The sequence below is a fragment of the Hibiscus syriacus genome, unplaced genomic scaffold (genome assembly GCF_006381635.1).
Source record: "Hibiscus syriacus cultivar Baekdansim isolate YM2019G1 unplaced genomic scaffold, ASM638163v2 tig00111881_pilon, whole genome shotgun sequence".
Lineage (NCBI taxonomy): Eukaryota > Viridiplantae > Streptophyta > Magnoliopsida > Malvales > Malvaceae > Hibiscus > Hibiscus syriacus.
Genome location: NW_024063209.1, coordinates 1013434 through 1033743, shown reverse-complemented (window position 1 = coordinate 1033743; position 20310 = coordinate 1013434). Strand labels below are relative to the sequence as shown.

At 32.6% G+C, this 20310-nt stretch overlaps 2 protein-coding genes across 3 annotated transcripts; one reads left to right on the top strand and one right to left on the bottom strand.

Moving 5' to 3' along the window:
* Nucleotides 1–5620: 5620 nt before the first annotated feature.
* LOC120172867 (nudix hydrolase 16, mitochondrial-like) lies at nt 5621–11352 on the top strand. 2 transcript variants are annotated; one of them, XM_039180219.1, is made up of 4 exons: nt 5621–5997; nt 8206–8320; nt 10137–10220; nt 11056–11352. In XM_039180219.1, exons 1-4 carry the CDS (start codon nt 5957–5959, stop codon nt 11296–11298), a joined length of 483 nt encoding a protein of 160 aa, XP_039036150.1. In that variant the 5' UTR covers nt 5621–5956; the 3' UTR covers nt 11299–11352. The 2 variants fall into 2 exon arrangements, with proteins under 2 accessions (XP_039036150.1, XP_039036148.1); XM_039180217.1 differs by having other exon boundaries at nt 5621–6027.
* A 458-nt stretch (nt 11353–11810) lies between these two features.
* On the bottom strand, nt 11811–12460 carry LOC120172825. The gene has a single exon (XM_039180186.1). The coding sequence runs from the start codon at nt 12246–12248 to the stop codon at nt 11823–11825; it is 426 nt and encodes a 141-aa protein (XP_039036117.1). The 5' UTR covers nt 12249–12460; the 3' UTR covers nt 11811–11822.
* Nucleotides 12461–20310: the final 7850 nt, after the last annotated feature.

The window sequence follows — 20310 nt, the reverse complement described above, 5'->3', positions numbered from 1 at the left end:
TGTTGGCTTTCGTATAAGTTACCGGTCAGTACCATTCCGACAGATGAAGTGGAGAGGAAACAACTACCGGAAACAATTCTGGATAATACCCTTTGGGCTAAGACCGCAGTTGATTTTTATCTACATGAGCGGAGCCAAGGGTGTTACGCTGACATATACAAACTTAACGATGATATGCATTTGTTGATTGAACAGTCTTGGGGGGTGTATTATTAGGGGTTGAAGACAACGGCTATTTCGATGGGGGTAAGTCTTATATTTCTTCTTATATTTCAGTTTGATTAATTTTTTTTAAAATTTATGTAATTCACTAATATATGTCTTTTTTTGTAAAACAGCATATTGATGCATGGGTGACACGTCTTCTAATTGTAAGAAAATTGAAAAAAAATAATAAAAAAACGCGATATACAATTATGATGACGTCTTTTCACGTAGTTCACTTAAAGAATCAACGACAGGAATCATATGTGTTGGCTAATGGACAAGCTAAACTTTATCCTGCATGGTGGGAGGTCGATAAGGTTAGTATTTATTTGTTTAAATATTTTAAAGGTGTTCATAAATAAGTGCGCAATTTGAATTATTACATTTCGATGTAGGTGTTTATCCCTTTTTTGGAAAGTACTCATTGGCTTCTCGTCGAGCTTCAGCTCCCATCCCTAAAGACAATAGTATATAACAGCATGATAAATTACATATCATTGTCTGATTTGAGAGATATTATTAAGGGATGGAGCTCTCCTTTTGCTAAATTCTTGGATGCAATTAATTATTGGACTAATTCTGGAAACAAGAAGCCAAAGAAGTTCAATGTTACAGTTATCAGAGACGAGATCGCGCCACAACAAACGAAGGAAGCCAGAGGGGATTGTGGTCCTCTCGTATGCATGTGCTTGGAGCGTTTGACGATAGGAAGTACACAGTTTTTACCTCCCACCGATAGAGATAGAGGTGCAGTAGGCTTGTGGTTTCGGCATTTTATGGCTAGAGCGATATATGCGAGACGCTGCCTACCTGCATCCGCGTTATGAAAGTGTCCATAAACAATTTGCAAGTCAAATGCAAGTGTTGTTAAATATATATACTCTTTTTGGTTTGAAAATGTTTGGTTAAGTAGCTAGAATTCAATAATTTGTTGTTTGTAGGTTTTAGATGTGTAGAAAGTGTTGTTGATTCAATGTTTGGTTTCTGCAGGTTAATCCTGAAGTGAGCTGCGTGAAATGGATGTATGGGTGCAAAAGTTGATTCAATAATTGATGAGGAAATCATTCTTATTATTATTTTTTGATTGTTTAATTGATTTGTAAAAGATGATTTGTAAATGTTTATTTGTTTAATTGATGTGTACATAATTATTATTTGTGCTTGTTTAATTGATTGAAATGTAATAGTTAATTTGTTGATTTCAATTTGCATTATGTTGAATGTAAAACAGACTATCGCAACGCGGAAATGACTATCGCAATGAGAGAATCGCAATGCGAAATGAAAATCGCAACGAGAGAATCGCAATGCGAAAATGAAAATCGCAACGCGAAACCATTTTCGCGTTACGATAGTCATTTTCGCGTTGCGATAGTCATTTCCGTGTTGCGATAGTCATATTCGCGTTGCGATAGTCAAATGAATTTCTAATAAGTGATAACAACTGAATATATCATAGCAATGTTCAAACTCAAGTTACTAATACATGCCTAACTGAAAATGTTAAAAGTTCACACATAATATACACATAATACAACGTTTACATTTAAAAAATCACCTAAGTTAACAGTCCCAAAAGGTGAAGCCGGTTGTGATTGGGATTTTGATGAGGATCCATATTTTGGTAGAGGAAAAGATGATTGTGATGGCACTGGTGATCCACATGTCAACCTTGTATGACCACTTTCCTTGCACCGACTACATGTCGATCTCTTCTTCTCTTCACCCTTAGACGGTATACGATCGTGACTTTTTGGTCGGCCAGGTAGCCTTCTGTCCATGGCTGGTGGCAAAAATGTTTGTAAGTCATCTGGTATGTCCCACTCAGAAGGATGTGGAATAGGGTAGACAATCTCAACATAAGTCTGTCGATATACTTCTGTAGTGTAGCAATCCATAGCGTATGCGCTTGAATCATCTTGGTTTAGATGAAGAGCAACTTTTATAACATGGCCACACGGATAACCAGATGTTTGCCATTTCATACAACTACACGTCTTTGCATTTAGATCGACAAGCCCATTTAAGTTATTATCCAGTACTTCAAACAAAGTGTTTGAACATGGTTCAACTCTCCATGACGTTGACCCTCACAACACGTTTCGTTATCTTTTTTTCAGTCCATGGTGTAACACGATGTTCCAATGTTCCTGTAAATTTAAATAAATAATACTTAGTAAAATATATGATAAGTTACGAATTTAAAGAAATAATACCTGCATGGTTTCTTTTCTTGTAGTATCACTGTTGAATAGAGGCTCGAAAAAACTCCATTAACATAGTAATGGGTAATTTCCGGGAATGACGACTTTTGATTGATTCTGCGCTATTAGACATCATGAAACCATATCTTGCTCCAAGTTGATGTACTCTTGACCATCTTTCAAACCCGACATATTCTAGTGTTTGAGCACACTGAGGCAAAACACGTCTTAAACAGTTTATATGCTTATTAAAATCCACTTCCCGATAAGCTTTTATAACCTTCCAGTAAGTCCATTTGTGATTTTTTATACCAGCAGACCTTGATTTTAGATTTCTATACAAATGAACACCACAAAGTCCATGAAAAGCATCTGGGAAACACCTTCTAACAGCGTTGTCAATTGAGTTTGCCCTATCGGATATGATTGTCAGATTGCTAATAGGACCTATGCAATCCCTAAGATGCCCCATAAACCATGTCCATGAATCAGAGGTTTCAGATTTGCCAACCCCGTAAGCTATTGGCAGTATCCCATTGTTAGCATCCATGGCTACTGCTAATAAGTTTACTCCAAGGTATCGACCTTTTAAATGTGCTATGTCAACTATAATAACTGGGCGCATGCAAGTAATAAACGAACGAATCTACAAAATCATATACACAAGAAATATAATCATTTAAATGTGAAATGCATGTAACTAACAAAAATGAGTCAACAAAATTATATTGATTTACTAACCGCAGCACCAATGGTGATAAACAACAACTCAAAGCGTCCATCTCTATCTGTTTTGATATGAGTTATCGACCCAAGATTTTTCAGCTTTAAATTGTGACAATAAGCCGGCAGTTGGGCAAACGATGCTTCTGGCGACCCCCTCAACAATTCTAAGGCATAACATTTGGCTCTCCAAGCTTGAGAATATGAGATACTAATCTTGAACCGAGCATTCATGTCAGTCATAATTTCATGTCCCCGATATACCCTGCTATTCAAAAACATTAACTCAGCCAGAAAACCACCCAACACATTTTTGTTTGTCTGTCTATGGTGAGGAAAAACTTGGGTTCTTGAACATGTATGTTTATCAATAAAAGTCCTAACTTGAAACATTTCGCAATCTTTTATCCTCTTTGCAATCATACGCCACGTATAGTTTTTGTCAATCATACACCTTGTTTTGAAACGGTCTTTGCTTGATTTGTTAACTTTTAGTTGATAGCCATCTTCCACACATTTCGTATACAAAGCTATCTTCAAGTCTTCCTTTGTATCAAAACAATCATCTTTCTTGATACGAATAATTTTTTTGTAACAATCAACTGCTATCTTTACTAACTCTTCTTCCGTTATCTGAAGTAATTCTGGCATATTCCAGTTATACTCCCGTGGCATTTTCTTTGGGGACTTTTCTTTGGGGATTTCTTCTTCTTCTTTTTCTTCTTCAGGGTTATATGAATTACAGAATGGATGTTCAACATGTTCATTTACAGTCGTAACTTCCTCCTCATTATCATCAACAACATCTTCCTCGGCAACGGCTGTTTCATCATTAAAATTCGGGTATTGACCAATATCAAAATCATTACACGCAGGGTCTGTTTCTTCTTCTGAAAAAATCATCAAAATCCAAGTATTGACCAAGATCAAAGTCCGGGTATTGACCAAGATCAAATTTCGAAAACTGACTAGTACTCACAATTTTTTTTGTTGGCTCATCATCATCTAACTGGTCAATACGAAAACCGGAATTTGGTGCTGAAAGTTGATTGGGATTTGGATTAGGGAAAGGTTGTGGGTTTTGAGATTGTGTTTGGTATTGGAAATGTGGTGAAACAATATTTGCTTGGTGATGAAATTGTGGTGGAACCATTAAATTTTGAGCACCATAAACTGGGGTTGAAAAACTTAGTTGATTACTACCCTCTACTTACCCAACTTCACTACTTCTAGGTTCAACAACATACAATGTAACATCATCACTTGAAACAGTAATGTAAGCAATGAATCGTTCAACATCTTCATTGTCGGTTAACAAATAAACTTTACCATTTCTCTGATAAGATAGCCTAAATCCACTTAGGGGCTCTAAATTCAATTTATTTGCAACACGTAACATTAGAGTTTCATAAGTTAACTTTTTTAATGACAGTTTTAGTTGAAGATTCATGGGTAAAGGCATATATTGTAAAACACCATGAACATTCTCCCATGACCCTCCAAAACACAAATCTATCCAAACATGATCAACATTAGATGATTTCATTATTGTAAATTAATTTACTAAACAAACGAGCTGCGAAACTAAAACCTGTTGCCGGATGGGGAAGGATGTCGTTGGATATAGAAAAACAGATGTCGTCGGAGAGAGTTATAGATGGAGATGGAATGAGTTGCGATTTAGGGATTTAGGTTATGAGTTGATGCTGCTGCGTAGTTATATACCCAAAACATTTGTGTTGCGAAACTAAAACCTGTTGCGAATTCAGAATTCGAGTTGCGAATTTGAAATTCAGTATTGCGATAGTCAGAATCGCGTTGCGATAGTCAGAATCTCGTTGCGATAGTCAGAATCTCGTTGCGATAGTCATAATCGCGTTGCGATAGTCAGATTCGCATTGCGATTTACGTATTCGTATTGCGATTTACGTATTCGCATTGCGAATTACGTATTCGCATTGCGAATTAGGAAAATCGCAACGCGAATTTGAAAAATCGCAATGCGATAGTCAGAATCGCGTTGCGAATCTAGAAACTGATTTGCGATACCGGAGATCACGTTGCGAATTATCGATCGCATTACGATTTAGTTGGTCATTTTGGTAAATCTAAAAAAAGTTGGTTAAAATAGTATATCATAAGGCATTTTTGGTCACTGAGGTTATTTTCTCTTTTAATTTTAATTTTATATATATTTATCGTGTCACGTCAATAAACTATTAAAGGTTTAACGACTGTTAATTTTCGATGATCACATCTTAATTAAAACAAAACAAATATGACCAAATTTTTTTTTAATTCAACGAAGAAAAATTTATTAAATAAAAGTGACCTTTTATGTAGTTTATTAAATTAAATTGAGTCGAAATCTATTAAATTCAGGTTAAATAGGAGTAATTCGTTGGTCGATTTGTAATTATCCAGCCACGTATTAAGCAGCTCACATGCTTATTTTAACCACTCCACCGCTTGATCCGTTCTTAACGCTTCCCCTCTCTCTTTCTTTCTTTTCTTCCCCAAAACTGAAAATCTTTTAGCATTCACTACGATTTATAATTTTTTTTGAAAAAAAAAACCCAAAAATTTAACATAAAAAAGGCAAGAAGATCCCAACCATTGAAAGATGCTTTGTGGCATTCATCGTCACCGTCAAATCCAATGCCAGCAGCAATGGATGAACCGTAATCCTTTACAAGCCTGAAACCCCTCCCAAAAAAAGAAAAAGAAAAAGCACCAACCATGATCGCCTTTGATGAAATCAAGAGAATTTGAGATTTTAAAAGAAATAAAGAAACTGGGGTTTCCTTTTTCTTCATATTATCATGTCGGATTTGGTGGCCCGTACAGGCCGGCTTCAGCAAAGGTACGAGGCTGGGTTTCGCCTTGTCGCTGGGTATGTTTTTTTATGTTTATTTTTTGCTTAATCTGTGTAATGTAGATGTGGAGAATATATTTTGATTGATCTTTTTTTTATCTTCTTGAATGGTGATGTATTCTCTGTGATTGGAATGTGTTATTAAATTATTGTGTTTGAGATATTTATTGATTTATTTTGATTGATCAATTAGAAAGTGGGTTTGTTTTATTTTTTGTGTTAATGAATGCCAACGCTGCATTTTAAACTTCGAATTATTTAAATCATCTCAGGGATATTGGCAAAATGGGTATGTTTTTGTTTTTGTTGTATATTGTGGCCTATGTATTGGTTGCATTGCCATGTTAAATCATGTATGGGGGCATTTGAAGGTTGGAATGGCGCTTATTAAGAACATGCTTTATATGAATAGCAAATGTGATTGTTCTCAGATGAGGGTTTATTTTGTTTTATATGAAAATTTTGTAAAGCTTGTATATTTTTGGATTTTCGGTTTATCATTTTCTTTTTACATATGAATGTGATTTGAATGATTCACTACATTCTCAGATGAGAGTTTGTTCTCTCTTCTTCTTTTTGTCTCTCTTTTTGTGCCGGTTTTTGTGGGTGTGGGTTGAGATAGTACTTTTATGGGTTAAAGGTTTTATTACATTTTTCAGATGAAGATGGAAGACAGTCATCTTCTGTTTCTGTTTATAGGATTAGTTCATTTGAAATCTCAACGATTTTTCCATTCTTGGCATGAAAATAGAAAATGGATATATTTTGCTTTTGTTGCGTATAGATTGATTATGTCTTTTTTTAAGGGTCGAAAAGTGCACATTTTTCATTTTGAAATGGTTTATTACATTCTTGACATGAAAGTTGAAACTGCAAGTGGGAGTTTCCTGTTTTTTGTTTTTCTCTAGGACAAAACTTGGATGTTAGTAGGTGGGGGTTTTTTTTCTATGAGAAATGTCAATAATGCCTGCTTAATGGATAATGATTATTGCGTTGGAAGTAGGGTACATGTTGTAAATTACGAAGTGAAAAATATTCGTAGAATTATCTTCTTTATGTTGCCATATGAGCTTTCAGAACAAAAGGCATTGGATCATCTTCATGAATTTCAGTGTAATGGTAGTTGAAGCGTTTGGTTTGAGAAATGATATTTTCTCTTGGAGCTAATATAGGAATATCGAAATTTCATGAATGATTTGTGAGGTGGAACGGTTAGCATATCAACCTGACCTTGGGTGTGACTTTGGGTAGATATGACATATGACAAAAAGAGAGTGAGACCTTCTAGGAAATTTTGTGTGTTGCATATTAGCTATTTGTTTGATATTTTGGTATTGATGTTGATAGCTATGTTTCTCAGTAGTCAGGCAGTTATACTATCCTTTAAATTGTCTTTTTGATTTCTCAAAAAAGAAAAGGAAAGGGGAAAAATAAAGAAAGAAAAACCAGGGAAGATAAAGAACAATCTTAGAGAGAAATTTCCCAACATATTCTTTGTTTGCGGTAGATCAAGTTGCTTAATCTATGTAACTATGATTGACAGTTGAAGTTATGCTGACTTTAAGGTTGGAACTAAATCAAAAGAATTTGCCTTGTGGGTAGGACATCCTTTAATTTGTTACTGGGACTCAGAGTGCGAGAGTTAAATATGAGTACATTAAATCATAGAAGTTTTTCATGTATTTGTAGTGTCCTTAGGTCATATCCCATACCCATGTCCTGAATATTCATACATGCATTTTGGAAATGGTTACTTAGGGAAAAATGAAAAGGGCATGTTGAATTTTTCAAAAGGTCATATCCCATACCCACATCCAGAATATCTGCACATGGGTGTAGGAAATATTTACTTCAAGAAAAATGAAAAGTTACTGTAATGTAGTCCTTCAATATTGATGAGATGTGCTATTCAAGATGCCATTGAATTGATCCCCTCTATGTTTACGGTTTGTTTTTCTCTGCTTTGATGGTAATGTGACCGGATTTTTATACATACCTTTTGGAAGAATGTTTGGTCTTCAATCTTTCTTTTTCTTTTCCCTCTTTTCTTGCTATTTTGGATTGAGATTGAATTGTTTCATTCTGAATGTAATGAGATAGGCATCGACTAGTGGGAACTCTTCAATTTTGAAGTAATATGAAAATTCTATTCACCATTGAGCTTCATGTGCTAAATTTGCTCTTCCCTTTTGACAGATGTATTCCATTTAGGTATAGAAATTCAAACGAGGCAGATGATGTAAAATTTGGAAAGGTGGTTGAGGTACTGATGATTACCTCGACTAGTGGACCAGGTCTCTTGTTTCCAAAGGTACAAACTCATGTTTATTCAGGCATGCAATGTAACTCTTACTTTCTTTTCCGTGCTTCCTACCATTCTGAGCCTGATTAACTCCATTCTGCGGTAGAGAATTGTTGCATTTATTATTGCTCATATATACACTACTGTTGATAGAAATAAATATATTTTTTTTTGAAAAACACATGCATCCAGTCTTAGTTATGTCGCAGAGTATCCGTTAATATTGGATTGCATTTTGGATTACCCATTATTATTAGCCTTTACTTTTAGCTCCTATTTCATTTTCTTGCAGTTTTTTTATCTAACCAATCTGGTGTACACCATTCAAATTTCTTATTAACATTTACAACAAAATAATATGTTTACTTAGTAGTATCTGATAATACCTATGTTGCTCGCACTCCAGAGCAAGTGACGGGACTAAATGTGTACGGCATGGATATGTTCAATTTTCCTAAGGATTTTAACGTATTTGGAGATTCTTTTGAGGATTGTATCCTTATATCCATGTCAATATAGCTGTTGGACACTGGTACATAAAGAAAAGAAAAATGAAATGTTTGGAGTAACATACAATATACAACGAATAAGAATAAGTATGCTTTGCACTTGTCTCTTGGATAACAGGAGGTACTTTGGTAATCTATTAATTGGGTTGCAAGTAGTTATGACATTTTCATATTATATTAGATTGAAATGTTGTTTTAAGTTTAGAATAAAATTTTGATGATGTAACAATGTTACTTGGCCTCAGATGAATCAGACATGGGTATGATCAAATCTTATTCTAAGATTTTCATGTATTTGGTGGGTTCTTAGAGGATCATATCCCCATATCCATGTCCAAGTATGTGGCTGAAACAGTTTTAAAACACGGTACTTCAGAGAAAATGAAGATCTCGGAGTTACGTAGGAGGTAAATGTTTCATGGAAATTACTGAGGATCTTATTTGACTTTATTGAAATAGATCTTGCAAACTCATGAAAAAGTATGGCCATCTATGGGCAAGAGTTTGTTTTAGGAGAGTTAAGGTTTGAATGATTTAACTGGTCTTTGACAATTTTGTTATTACTTATTATCGTGAATGGGAATTTAAGTGATTATTCTTGGCTGAATTATTGATTAGAAACTCAACACTTGAGAAACATAACTAACGTTTGCTATGAAATTTCTATAAATAATCAATTGTGATTCATATATTTAAATCTGAAGGTTCATTTGACGGTAGAGTCTAAAATACGAGTCCCACGATATTTTTTTCTTACTGTGTTCTTGTCTACATACCGGGTGGTTTCTCTTGCAAACTCTTTTTCTTTACTTGGACATCGTTGAATTTTTGAACCAGCTTCCTTTTTTATTTTATTTTTCTTTGGAACTCCATACAAAGACATTCCTATTAATATGTTTTTTTTTCAGATCGTTGAGATTAAACTAGAGTTAGGAGTAATAAAAAATTAGTTCTAGCAAAATTTTAAGATTGATTTCCAATATTTATTCTTGAATTACCTGTGTTAGACATTCACTTCGATATACATTAAGATATGGGTGTATGTATATGACTTTTTAAAGAACACATAGAAAGACTAAGAAAAATTAATAATGCTAGTGTCAAAAACATCCATATCTAATACTCGAATCACAGTAACATAGTATTTTATGATTCTTTCCATTAAAGAATATGATAACTGCATATAAAATGTAGTGGACCTAAATGGAGTCAAAAATAGCTGTTTGGTTACCGTGTTTTCTTATTATCTACATTTTGAAGAAGAGAGTATTTTTAGAGTAACATCTTGTCATGAATATCTTTCTCTCTGATTCTAGGGAGGTTGGGAGAATGATGAAACAGTCGAGGAGGCTGCAGTGAGGGAAGCTATTGAAGAAGCTGCGGTGCGAGGGGATTTATTGGTGAATTTTCTTCCTCTTATATTTATGCGTTTTATATTGTTATCTTTCGAGTTTATGAAATGCTATAACATATTTTCTGACATCTGTTCATCCCTTGATGTATTTGATGTTTTCAGGATAGATATCTAAATATTATTCGTTATTTTGTCAACACGTGCTGCTTTCATTTTACCTTGAAATATCTCAATTTGACAGACACAAGCGCTAAGAACATACTTAAGTAAACCTATGCCGTACATATACGCTTATCCGATGATCACACTCTTGTTCAAGTAACAATGTAACATAGGTCGAGATTGTCATCAACTTTCGAGTAAGACTAAGAAAACACTAAGAAAATGGTCAAGTATACCTTAGTCGTTCATATACATGTATCTGATACTCACACCTGAGTTCAAGTGGAATGCTTTATAGTGCCATAGATCTGGTATATTTTCTACATGTCGTTGCTTTATCCTCATGAACGCATCTAACGGATGTTGCTCTAACCATTTATGTTCTTTCCAATACCCATGTCCGATATATATCTAGGCTTGGTATGGGATACGATCCTCCAAACGTGAAAAAGTTGAACAGATTCATTTCTATGATATAATATCTGATAGGTTATAGTTTTGAGCACTCTTATCTCTTTGTACAAGAAATTAGTAGCGTTATCCCTACTATTTCCATTAATTCCAGAATCTCTTAACACGGTCATCGTAAGATTTCAATTATGCCTCTGGTTGCCTTTACACCATGAGAATTGCACAAATTATTTTATCATGTGTAAGATTGTTGCATTCACCTCTTTACACTAGGTTGAAAGTGCTCTAACTTTTCTTATGGTATTTAGGATTTCATAGGATTTTATTCTTTCAAGAGCAAAACTCATCAAGATGAATTCAGTCCAGAAGGGTTATGTAAAGCTGCAATGTTCGCGTTGTTAGTGAAGGAGGAACTAAGTTCGTGGCCGGAGCAGAGCACTCGGATGAGAAACTGGCTTACGATTCCGAAAGCACTGCAGAGTTGCAGGCATGAATGGATGAAAGATGCTTTAGAGAATGGCTTTTGTAAGTGGCTTGCACAAAACAAGTGAAAAGTCCTCAAAGTTTCAATCAGCATTTTAACTTAAATGAAGCATTTGCATGAATAAAAAAAATAGAGATGTACACTCACTAGTGCTTACTCTGTGTTAACATCTCTCTCTTTTCTAAATTAGAAGACATTGGTATTTTGCGATTACATTTTTAATGCGTTTTGATTTATGCCACTCGGATTCGGATTTAGACTTGAGTGTTGGGTTTGGATTCAGATTTAAAGTTGAGTCTTAGGTTAGTAATCGGACTTAAAGTTGAGTGCCGGGTTCGGATTCGGACTTAAAGTTGAGTATTGGGTTTGGATTCAGAAAGTTGAGTATTGGGTTCGGATTCAGACTTAAAGTTGAGTTTCGGGTTTGGATTTAGGCTTAAAGTTGAGTTTCGGGTTCAATTATGTGTAACTAAATCTATGCTTACGCCTAGTATAAGAACGAAATGAGTTATTGTTCGAGTGGAGATCAAAATTTATGCAATTTTTTCACAATACTCATTGAACTAAATCTTATAAAATACTTGAAATTAATCAAACTGAGCCAAAGCTTCGAATAGCATCAAACTGCGATTGGTCACGGAACAAATTTGATGTAAACATACCCAAGAAACTCCCTTCCGACATAATTCCATCATCAAATGGACCAAACACTGATTGATCACTGTTGGAATCAAGGGAGGGCAGCTGACCAATAACACCATCATCGGCAATAGTCCTTGTCGTGTCGGAATTCGTCGGTGAATTCTCGGGTGTGGTGTCATTGTAGTTAGAGCTGTCCATGAACCAGTCAGCGACGTCGGAGTCTTTGCCGGTGAGTTCTTGGACCAAAGCTCGGAATTGCGAGGCACACGTCTGGACCTTCATGGGACTCGAGATATAAACGACTTTCAAACCTTTCTCGGAATTGCTCCTCTTCGAGTTCTTCTTGGTTCTCTTCACTTGATGAAGTGCATCCATGGAAGGAATTGAAAAGAAAAGAGATTTGAGTACCCTTTTGGAAAGGAATTAGAAGTGAAGAAGATAAGATTTGATGATGAACATGTGAAATAACTTTAATTAGGGTTTTTGGGTTTATATAGGGGGTGTGGGATTTGGATTCTTTTTCAAAGTAATCAATGGTGGTTTCGTGGAAAGAGAAAAGATATGGAAAAAATATATATTATTTGACAAGGGAAGAGGAAGGTTGCAAGAAAGAAAGGAATGGAAAATATTTACAAACAAATAGAAGATTCTCTAGAAAATATTAGATACCAAATTTATATGTAATCTACTTTAGTCTTTGACTCGAATTTTTTATATATTATAAATATTAAAAAATTATCTAATAAATATATCTTATAAAATTTATTTTTTCCCACTATCTGAATATGAAATCTATAATTTATAATTATAAACTTTAAATTCTAAATTCTAAAATTCTAAACTAAATCTTATATATAAAACTCTAAATCATTCATAAAAATAACATTTAAATATTATTATTATATTTAAATATAAATATTTAGTTATTAAACTATTATTTTGATATGTAATCGTATTTTTTATATGAATTTTGAATGAATAGAATGTAGTATTTGTTTAAAGATTCTTAATCATTTAACAATGAACGATTATACTCATACATACGAGATGCTCGAACTTAAGACCTCAAAAGATATAAATAGATCCCTTGACTATTTAGATCGTTTGGTTCGTGTTGTAATTGTATTGTTAAATAAGAATAATAATATAATTTAATATAAATATACGAATGAATTAAAAGCAATCACGTGAAAATAATTAGGTGAAGGATTGAAAGGGACGTATTTTGGTACATTGTAACTAACTAAATAAAGGGAAGAAATGGATAAAGAGCACGTGCGCAGACTCGTGTGACTAGGAAAACTTGGACTTTCTCGCTTTTGCCTTGGAAAACAAAACACTATCTTTTTGTGGCTAATATTCATTGGTCGACGAAACCTTCCTTTCTCATTTTTATATAGTTTCTTATTAGCTTTTCTTTATTCTCTCCCCTTAATTTTTTTAAGATAAAATACACAATTGATCTTCTCATTATAAGTTGATATTTTATTGAGTTATTTAATTATTAAAAATTGTAAAATAATTTTTAAGTGAAGGATGTTATTTTGTTGAGTTTCTTAATTTTTATAAATTATAAAATGGTCACTTGACTATCTATATATTATAAACTTATCTTTTTATGTTTAAAAATTAGAGGATGTTTGAGTTTGACGTTAATTGGGATATAATAAAATTTAATCTCAGAAATGTTTGAATTGTACTTTGTGGGTCGAATCTTCTTTTACATTATGTAGTTGAGCTAATACTTGAAATATTATGTCATCGAGACAGTACTTGAAAGCAACGACAGTGTCAGTATACATCATTAAAATATGATTTTTATCATGTATAGTCAACATGTTAACGTTCAACTCAGACTATTGCTATTTTTTAACGAAAAATGACAAGTTTAGAACATATGTATAGTCCGATGACTATTGTGTAACTTATAATAGTTGAGAGACCCAAAACAACACTTTATCATTAGGGGATCATTTTATAATTAATAATAAGAGATTCAACAAAATAATATCTTATAATCGGAAGATCAATTGTATATTTTACCATATTTTTTTAATATTTTATATTTTAAATGCGATTGTAGACTTATTTATAGATCAGATAAATTTTCTGATATGAATTTTCTGATTGAGCGTTTATTATTAAATGATTGATAGTATTTAGAACATATACTACTTTATAATCACTTTAGCTTAATAAAAATAAATAAATAAATAATGTTAGTCTCACATAATCTAATAAATATTGTTAGTGTTGTTTTTGTCCTACAATGGTTGGTACTTGGTGTAATGATTTTTGTTTGTATAACCACTGTATTCAATTTATTAATTGATTAATTTAAATTTATACCATAAAGGTGAGAGCGATCATTTCAATCTAATTTACTCCATTCGTAAACATTAGGATTCAAACTTCTGACCGGGATCTATTTTCTCATTTCACTACATCAACTGATTGTTTGAGGTGTAATAATTATTTAAATGAAATAATTGACACTGTTTTTTTATGGAATTTGGATCAACTATAAGTTAAAATTATAAAATAAATAAGGTTATATAAATTAAAATTTACATCGTTTGTATATTGAATAATTATATTTCATTTAATCTATGATATAAATTATTAAGTTCGGTTGAAAAAAATAAATAAATAAAAGAGTAAGCTATCTCCCCATGAATATCTTCAGATTGAAATATTTAATTATTTTTGTGTTTGTTATTTTATAGAGTTTTCTCGTGACTCAAAGTCAATCAAACACATCCCCAATTATGTGGTCTTCTTTGACATCTATGAGTTACAAAACTCGTGAGATCGGACCGAACTCGGGTGAATTTTTTAATATATTATCCATTTTGAGTCTCACTTAATTTCTAGAAATTTATCATAAGAAAGTTTTATGGATTGAAAATAATGATTTATAATTTTTCATAATACTTAAGAATTTAAAGGATGATTCCAATTTTAAATATAATTTTTTTAAATAAAGCGGTTAATTTTATTAATAAATAAAAAATTATCTAAAATTACAATAAAATTTACGATAAAAATCGTAAATTAGATACATAATTTAGATATTATCCTAAAATCATTTAAGAAACTAACCACTCAACATCATATCAGAACTATACCAGGAAAAGATGAAAATCTCATCCAGAAAAACTAGAACAATAGATAGATACGAACCTATCTGACTGCTACGGCAAACGAACCACAACATGGGATTTAAACTACTAAAAGACCACCAATAAAATACAAATTAGTGTCAATGTAACATCCTAATAATCGGGTCAATGATCAAAATGCAAGAACTAAAAAATTAAGTGGTTTAATTAGAATAATTTGAGAATTCAAGGATTTATTATGGAAATTTCTGGTCAAGACTTGATATTAAATTTGGATTAGTGGAAGGGCAATATGGTCTTTTCACCTGAAAGATTTTTATCTTCTCTCTTTTTAAGGATGGTTACACGTGGAATGAGAGAAAATTTATGGAAGCTCTTCTTTCTTTCTTCTTCTTGTTGTGCTCCTCTCCACTCCCCAAAGGTAAGATTTTGAAAGTGATAGTTTTACTTTAATTTTTGGTTTAGTAATGGTAGTTTGGATGGTATATAAGCTTAGGGAAAGCTTATATAACATTAAAACAACAATATGAGTGTTTTAAAGATGGATTTGTAAAGTGGTTTTTAGGTGAATTGTTATTATGGTGTAATTTTTTTAAGTTTTAATTGGATATTTGACTTGTCACTAGTCTAATTAAAAGGTTAGGAGTGTTAGAATTGGGTAATAACATGTTTGAATGTTGGGTACGATTTGAAGATTCAAGTGCTTAAATGAGATTATGGGTTGTTTAAGAGTTATAATTGTGTTTAAGAGAGTTTTTGGATGGATTTTAGGTGATTTTCGAGTTGGAAATGGCCATTCTGGGCCTAGTGTATCGGTACTCTTAGGAGATGTACCGATACCTCATGAGTTGAACACGCATAATTATTTGAGTGTGTATCGGTACACCGAGGAGTGTATCGATATCCTCTAAACATTGAATGCCATTTGTGTATCGGTACACTGATGAGTGTATCGGTACCCTCAAAACATCGAGTGTTATTTGTGTATCGGTACATTGAGGAGTGTATCGATACCCCCAAGTATGAAATAAAAAATAGGGTTCTTGTATTCCAAGTTATTTTGATTCGATATAATTGAGTTCAAGGACGATATTGATTTTAGATTTGTTTTGTGTAGTGATTGAACGTAAGTGACTTCCGGTCATCTTGGCATTTTGAATATTGATTCGAAAGGATTCGGATTAGACTTTAGTGAGGCAAAGGTGAGTGCTACTTGCATAATTTATTGATGTTTGACGAAAGGCTTGTGATAAGCCAACCTAAAGTATTTTGATTAAAATAAAATGGTATTATTATATGTGAAGATTTTATATATGAATATGTTTTATACAAGTAAATGAATTCGTTGATTTATGATATGTGATATTAAATAATCATGTAAAATAACTATGAAAATATGATATATGTGATTAAATAAAAATAACGATCAATATTTTGTGACACAAGATATTTCGAACCAATGTTTGATTGTAAATAAATAATAACATTTGATAATGTTATGTGATAAAGATTTATGTGAAAGATGATATGAATATGTGTTAAGTGAATATGTTCTACGGAACATAAATGATAGTGGAAATGTGAACTTTGAACAAGTGTTGTGAAAAGACTCTATGTGAGAAGAATTATGTGAATAAGAGACACTTTGAATAATGATTTAATATAATTATATGATTAATAGCCCAAAGTATATGTATGAGGATTAGATGTATAGTTGGTATGCCAAGAGTCGAGGGTCTATGTGATCATTCGGGACAAATATGTGGCACTTCGGTGCAAACCTATGTGGTCCTTCGGGATAATTATATGGCACTTCGGTGCAAATTACGAGCTGTGGTGACAATATTAGTGCACAATCTCAATGTACTCAAATACCTAGAATTCTCAGTATTATAAGTTTGGGCAAATTAAACAAATGACTATAAAGTAAAAATGTATCAGTTCTATGTAGTTTATATGAAACTAAAAGTCTATATAAGAAATGACTTGGAGATATAATCAAGAACAAAATAAGTATAAATTCTTTAGTAATTATTAAGAGAGGCTATAAGTTATAAAACTGGTGAATTTTGGTAACTTAACCTATCTTTTATAAAAATGTACACTTGTTTTGTATATTCATAGTACTTATAATGCCTCACTAAGTCATCGACTTAGCGTGTGAGTGTTTTCACACGTAGGTTCAAAGTTATGCAAGGAGTAATACATGTAAGGGGGGAACAAGACATCATACCTTTGAAGATTATCGGATCAGAGAGATTTTAAATTTTATGTTATTGTGGATGGTAAATGTTGTTGGCATGTACAATAAATATGTATTTTAATTTTGTTTTATCAAGTTTTGTTTTCATTGTAGAATTTTAATGGGATTTTTTTAAAGAGTCAAAGTGTTTTGAAAGTTAATGTGGCGCCTCGAATTCGTATCCAGGTCGGATACGGGTTAGGGGTGTTACATTTAATGGTATTAGAGCTTAGGTTTGAGTCAAGTTTTCGAAATAGACCGGCCGGTCGACTGTCAAATTTGTTTGATTTGTACATGCCAACGATATAACAAAAATCTCTGATTTGATAGTGGAAGGAGTATGTTGTCCTTGCTAATATAGTTAAATGATTATAGTTTAATAAATGTAAGACTAAGAAGTTCTTAGAAGTGAAATAAGAAATAGAGTTGAAAAGAGAGGTAGTAACTCGACAAAGTGAATAGCAGAAGCCTCAGGGAGTATTTTTCGGACATGTGACGCTATTATGAAGTGTTTTCAATCATCTACTTCCTTGTATTATTAGAATAAATGTTGTTATATATTTAAAAAGGGTTTAGGTAATTACGCTTAATCTTAAAGTTGCATCAGACAGATAAAAGTCATACGCGGTTTTGAATAAAAAAAGAAATTGAGTTTCAAGTAGGTGATAAAGTGTTTTTAAATGTATCATTTTGGAATAAAGTACTTCGTTTTGGACGTAAAAGAAAACTCAGTCTTAAGATTATTGGAATTTATGAAGTTTTGAAGAAAATTGGATATGTTGCATATCGGTTAGCGTTGCCACCAGAGATGGAAAAGATTCTTAATGTATTCCATGTGTCTATGCTTCAACGATATTGGTTAGATCCTACATGCATTATAACTTCAAATGTGATAGAAGTTCAATCTGGTCTGAATATGAGGAAGAACGGTGCAGATTCTATTATATTAAAACAAGCAGTTAAGGAATAAAACGTCTCTGTTAGTTAAGGTTCTTTAGAAGAAACCATAAAGTAGAATAAGATGCTTGGATCGTGAAGAAAATTTGTGAAAGCATTATCCCCGCCACTTTGTGTAATAAAAATTCGAGGATGAATTTTCTTAAGTGGAGAGATTTGTAACATCCCAATAATCAGGTCAGTGATCAAAATGTAAGAACTCAAAAATTTAGTGGGTTAATTAGAATAATTTGAGAATTCAAGGATTTATTATGGAAATTTCTGGTCAGGACTTGATATTAAATTTGGATTAGTGGAAGGGCAATATGGTCTTTTCACCTGAAAGATTTTTATCTTCTCTCTTTTTAAGGAAGGTTACATGTGGAATATGAGAAATTTTTAGAAGCTCTTCTTTCTTTCTTCTTCTTGTCGTGCTCCTATCCACTCCCCAAATGTAAGATTTTGAACGTGATAGTTTTACTTTAATTTTTAGTTTAGTAATGGTAGTTTGGACGGTATATAAGCTTAAGGAAAGCTTATATAACATTAAAACAACAATATGAGTGTTTTAAAGATGGATTTGTAAAGTGGGTTTTTAGGTGAATTGTTATTATGGTGTAATTTTTGAAGTTTTAATTGGATATTTGACTTGTCACTAGTCTAATTAAAAGGTTAGGAGTATTAGAATTGGGTAATAACATGTTTGAATGTTGGGTACGATTTGTAGATTCAAGTGTTTAAATGAGAATATGGGTTGTTTAAGAGTTATAAATGTGTACAAGGGGGTTTAGAAGTATAAAGGTAAGTTTATAAACTCAAAGTATGTGTTTAAGAGAGTTTTTGGATGGATTTTAGGTGATTTTCGAGTTGAAAATGGCCATTATGGGCCTAGTGTATAGGTACCCTTAGGAGATGTATCGATACCTCATGAGTTGAACATGCGTAATTGTTTGAGTGTGTATCGGTACACTGAGGAGTGTATCGATATCGTCAAAACATCGAATGTCATTTATGTATCAGTACACTGAGGAGTGTATCGATACCCTCAAAACATCGAGTGCTATTTGTGTATCGGTACATTGAGGAGTGTATCGATACCCCCAAGCATGAAATGAAAATAGGGTTCTTGTATTCCAAGTTATTTTGATTCGATATAATTGAGTTCAAGGATGATATTGATTTTAGATTTGTTTTGTGTAGTGATTGAACATAAGTGACTTCTGGTCAGCTTGGTATTTTGAATATTGATTTGAAAGGATTCGGATTAGACTTTAGTGAGACAAATATGAGTGATACTTGCATAATTTATTGATGTTTGACGGAAGGCTTGTGATAAGCCAACCTAAAGTATTTTGATTAAAATAAAATGGTATTATTATATGTGAAGATTTTATATATGAATTTTTTATACAAGTAAATGAATTCGTTGATTTATGATATGTGAAATTAAATAATCATGTAAAATCACTATGAAAATATGATATATGTGATTAAATGAAAATAACGATCAATACTTTGTGACACAAGATATTTGGAACCAATGTTTGATTGTGAATAAATAATAACATAGATAATGTTATGTGATAAAGATTTATGTGAAAGATGATCCGGATATGTGTTAAGTCAATATATTCTACGAAACATAAATGATAGTGGTAATGTGAACTTTGAACAAGTGTTGTGAAAAGACTCTATGTGAGAAGAACTATGTGAATAAGAGATACTTTGAATAATGATTTAATATAATTGTGATTAATAGCCCAAAGTATATGTATGAGGATTAGAGGTATAGTTGGCATGCCAAGAGTCGAGGGTCTATGTGGTCATTCGAGACAATTATGTGATCCTTCGGGACAAATATATGGCACTTCGGTGCAAACCTATGTGGCACTTTGATGAAAATTACGAGCTGTGGTGACAGCATTAGTGCACAACTTCAATGTACTCAAATACCTAGAGTTCTTAGTATTATACGTTTGGGCAAATTAAACAAATGATTATAAAGTGAAAATGTATCAGTTCTATATAGTTTATATGAAACTAAAAGTCTATATAAGAAATGACTTGAAGATATAATCAAGAACAAAATAAGTATAAATTCTTCAGTAATTATTAAAGAGGTTATAAGTTATAAAAC

Coding starts and splice junctions, on each gene's coding strand:
- LOC120172825 (XM_039180186.1), bottom strand. CDS start 12,248: ATGGATGCACTTCATCAAGTGAAGAGAACCAAGAAGAACTCGAAGAGG.
- LOC120172867 (XM_039180217.1), top strand. CDS start 5,957: ATGTCGGATTTGGTGGCCCGTACAGGCCGGCTTCAGCAAAGGTACGAG. Junction 6,028..8,205: donor GGGTTTCGCCTTGTCGCTGG/GTATGTTTTTTT, acceptor CCCTTTTGACAG/ATGTATTCCATTTAGGTATA. Junction 10,221..11,055: donor CGGTGCGAGGGGATTTATTG/GTGAATTTTCTT, acceptor TATGGTATTTAG/GATTTCATAGGATTTTATTC.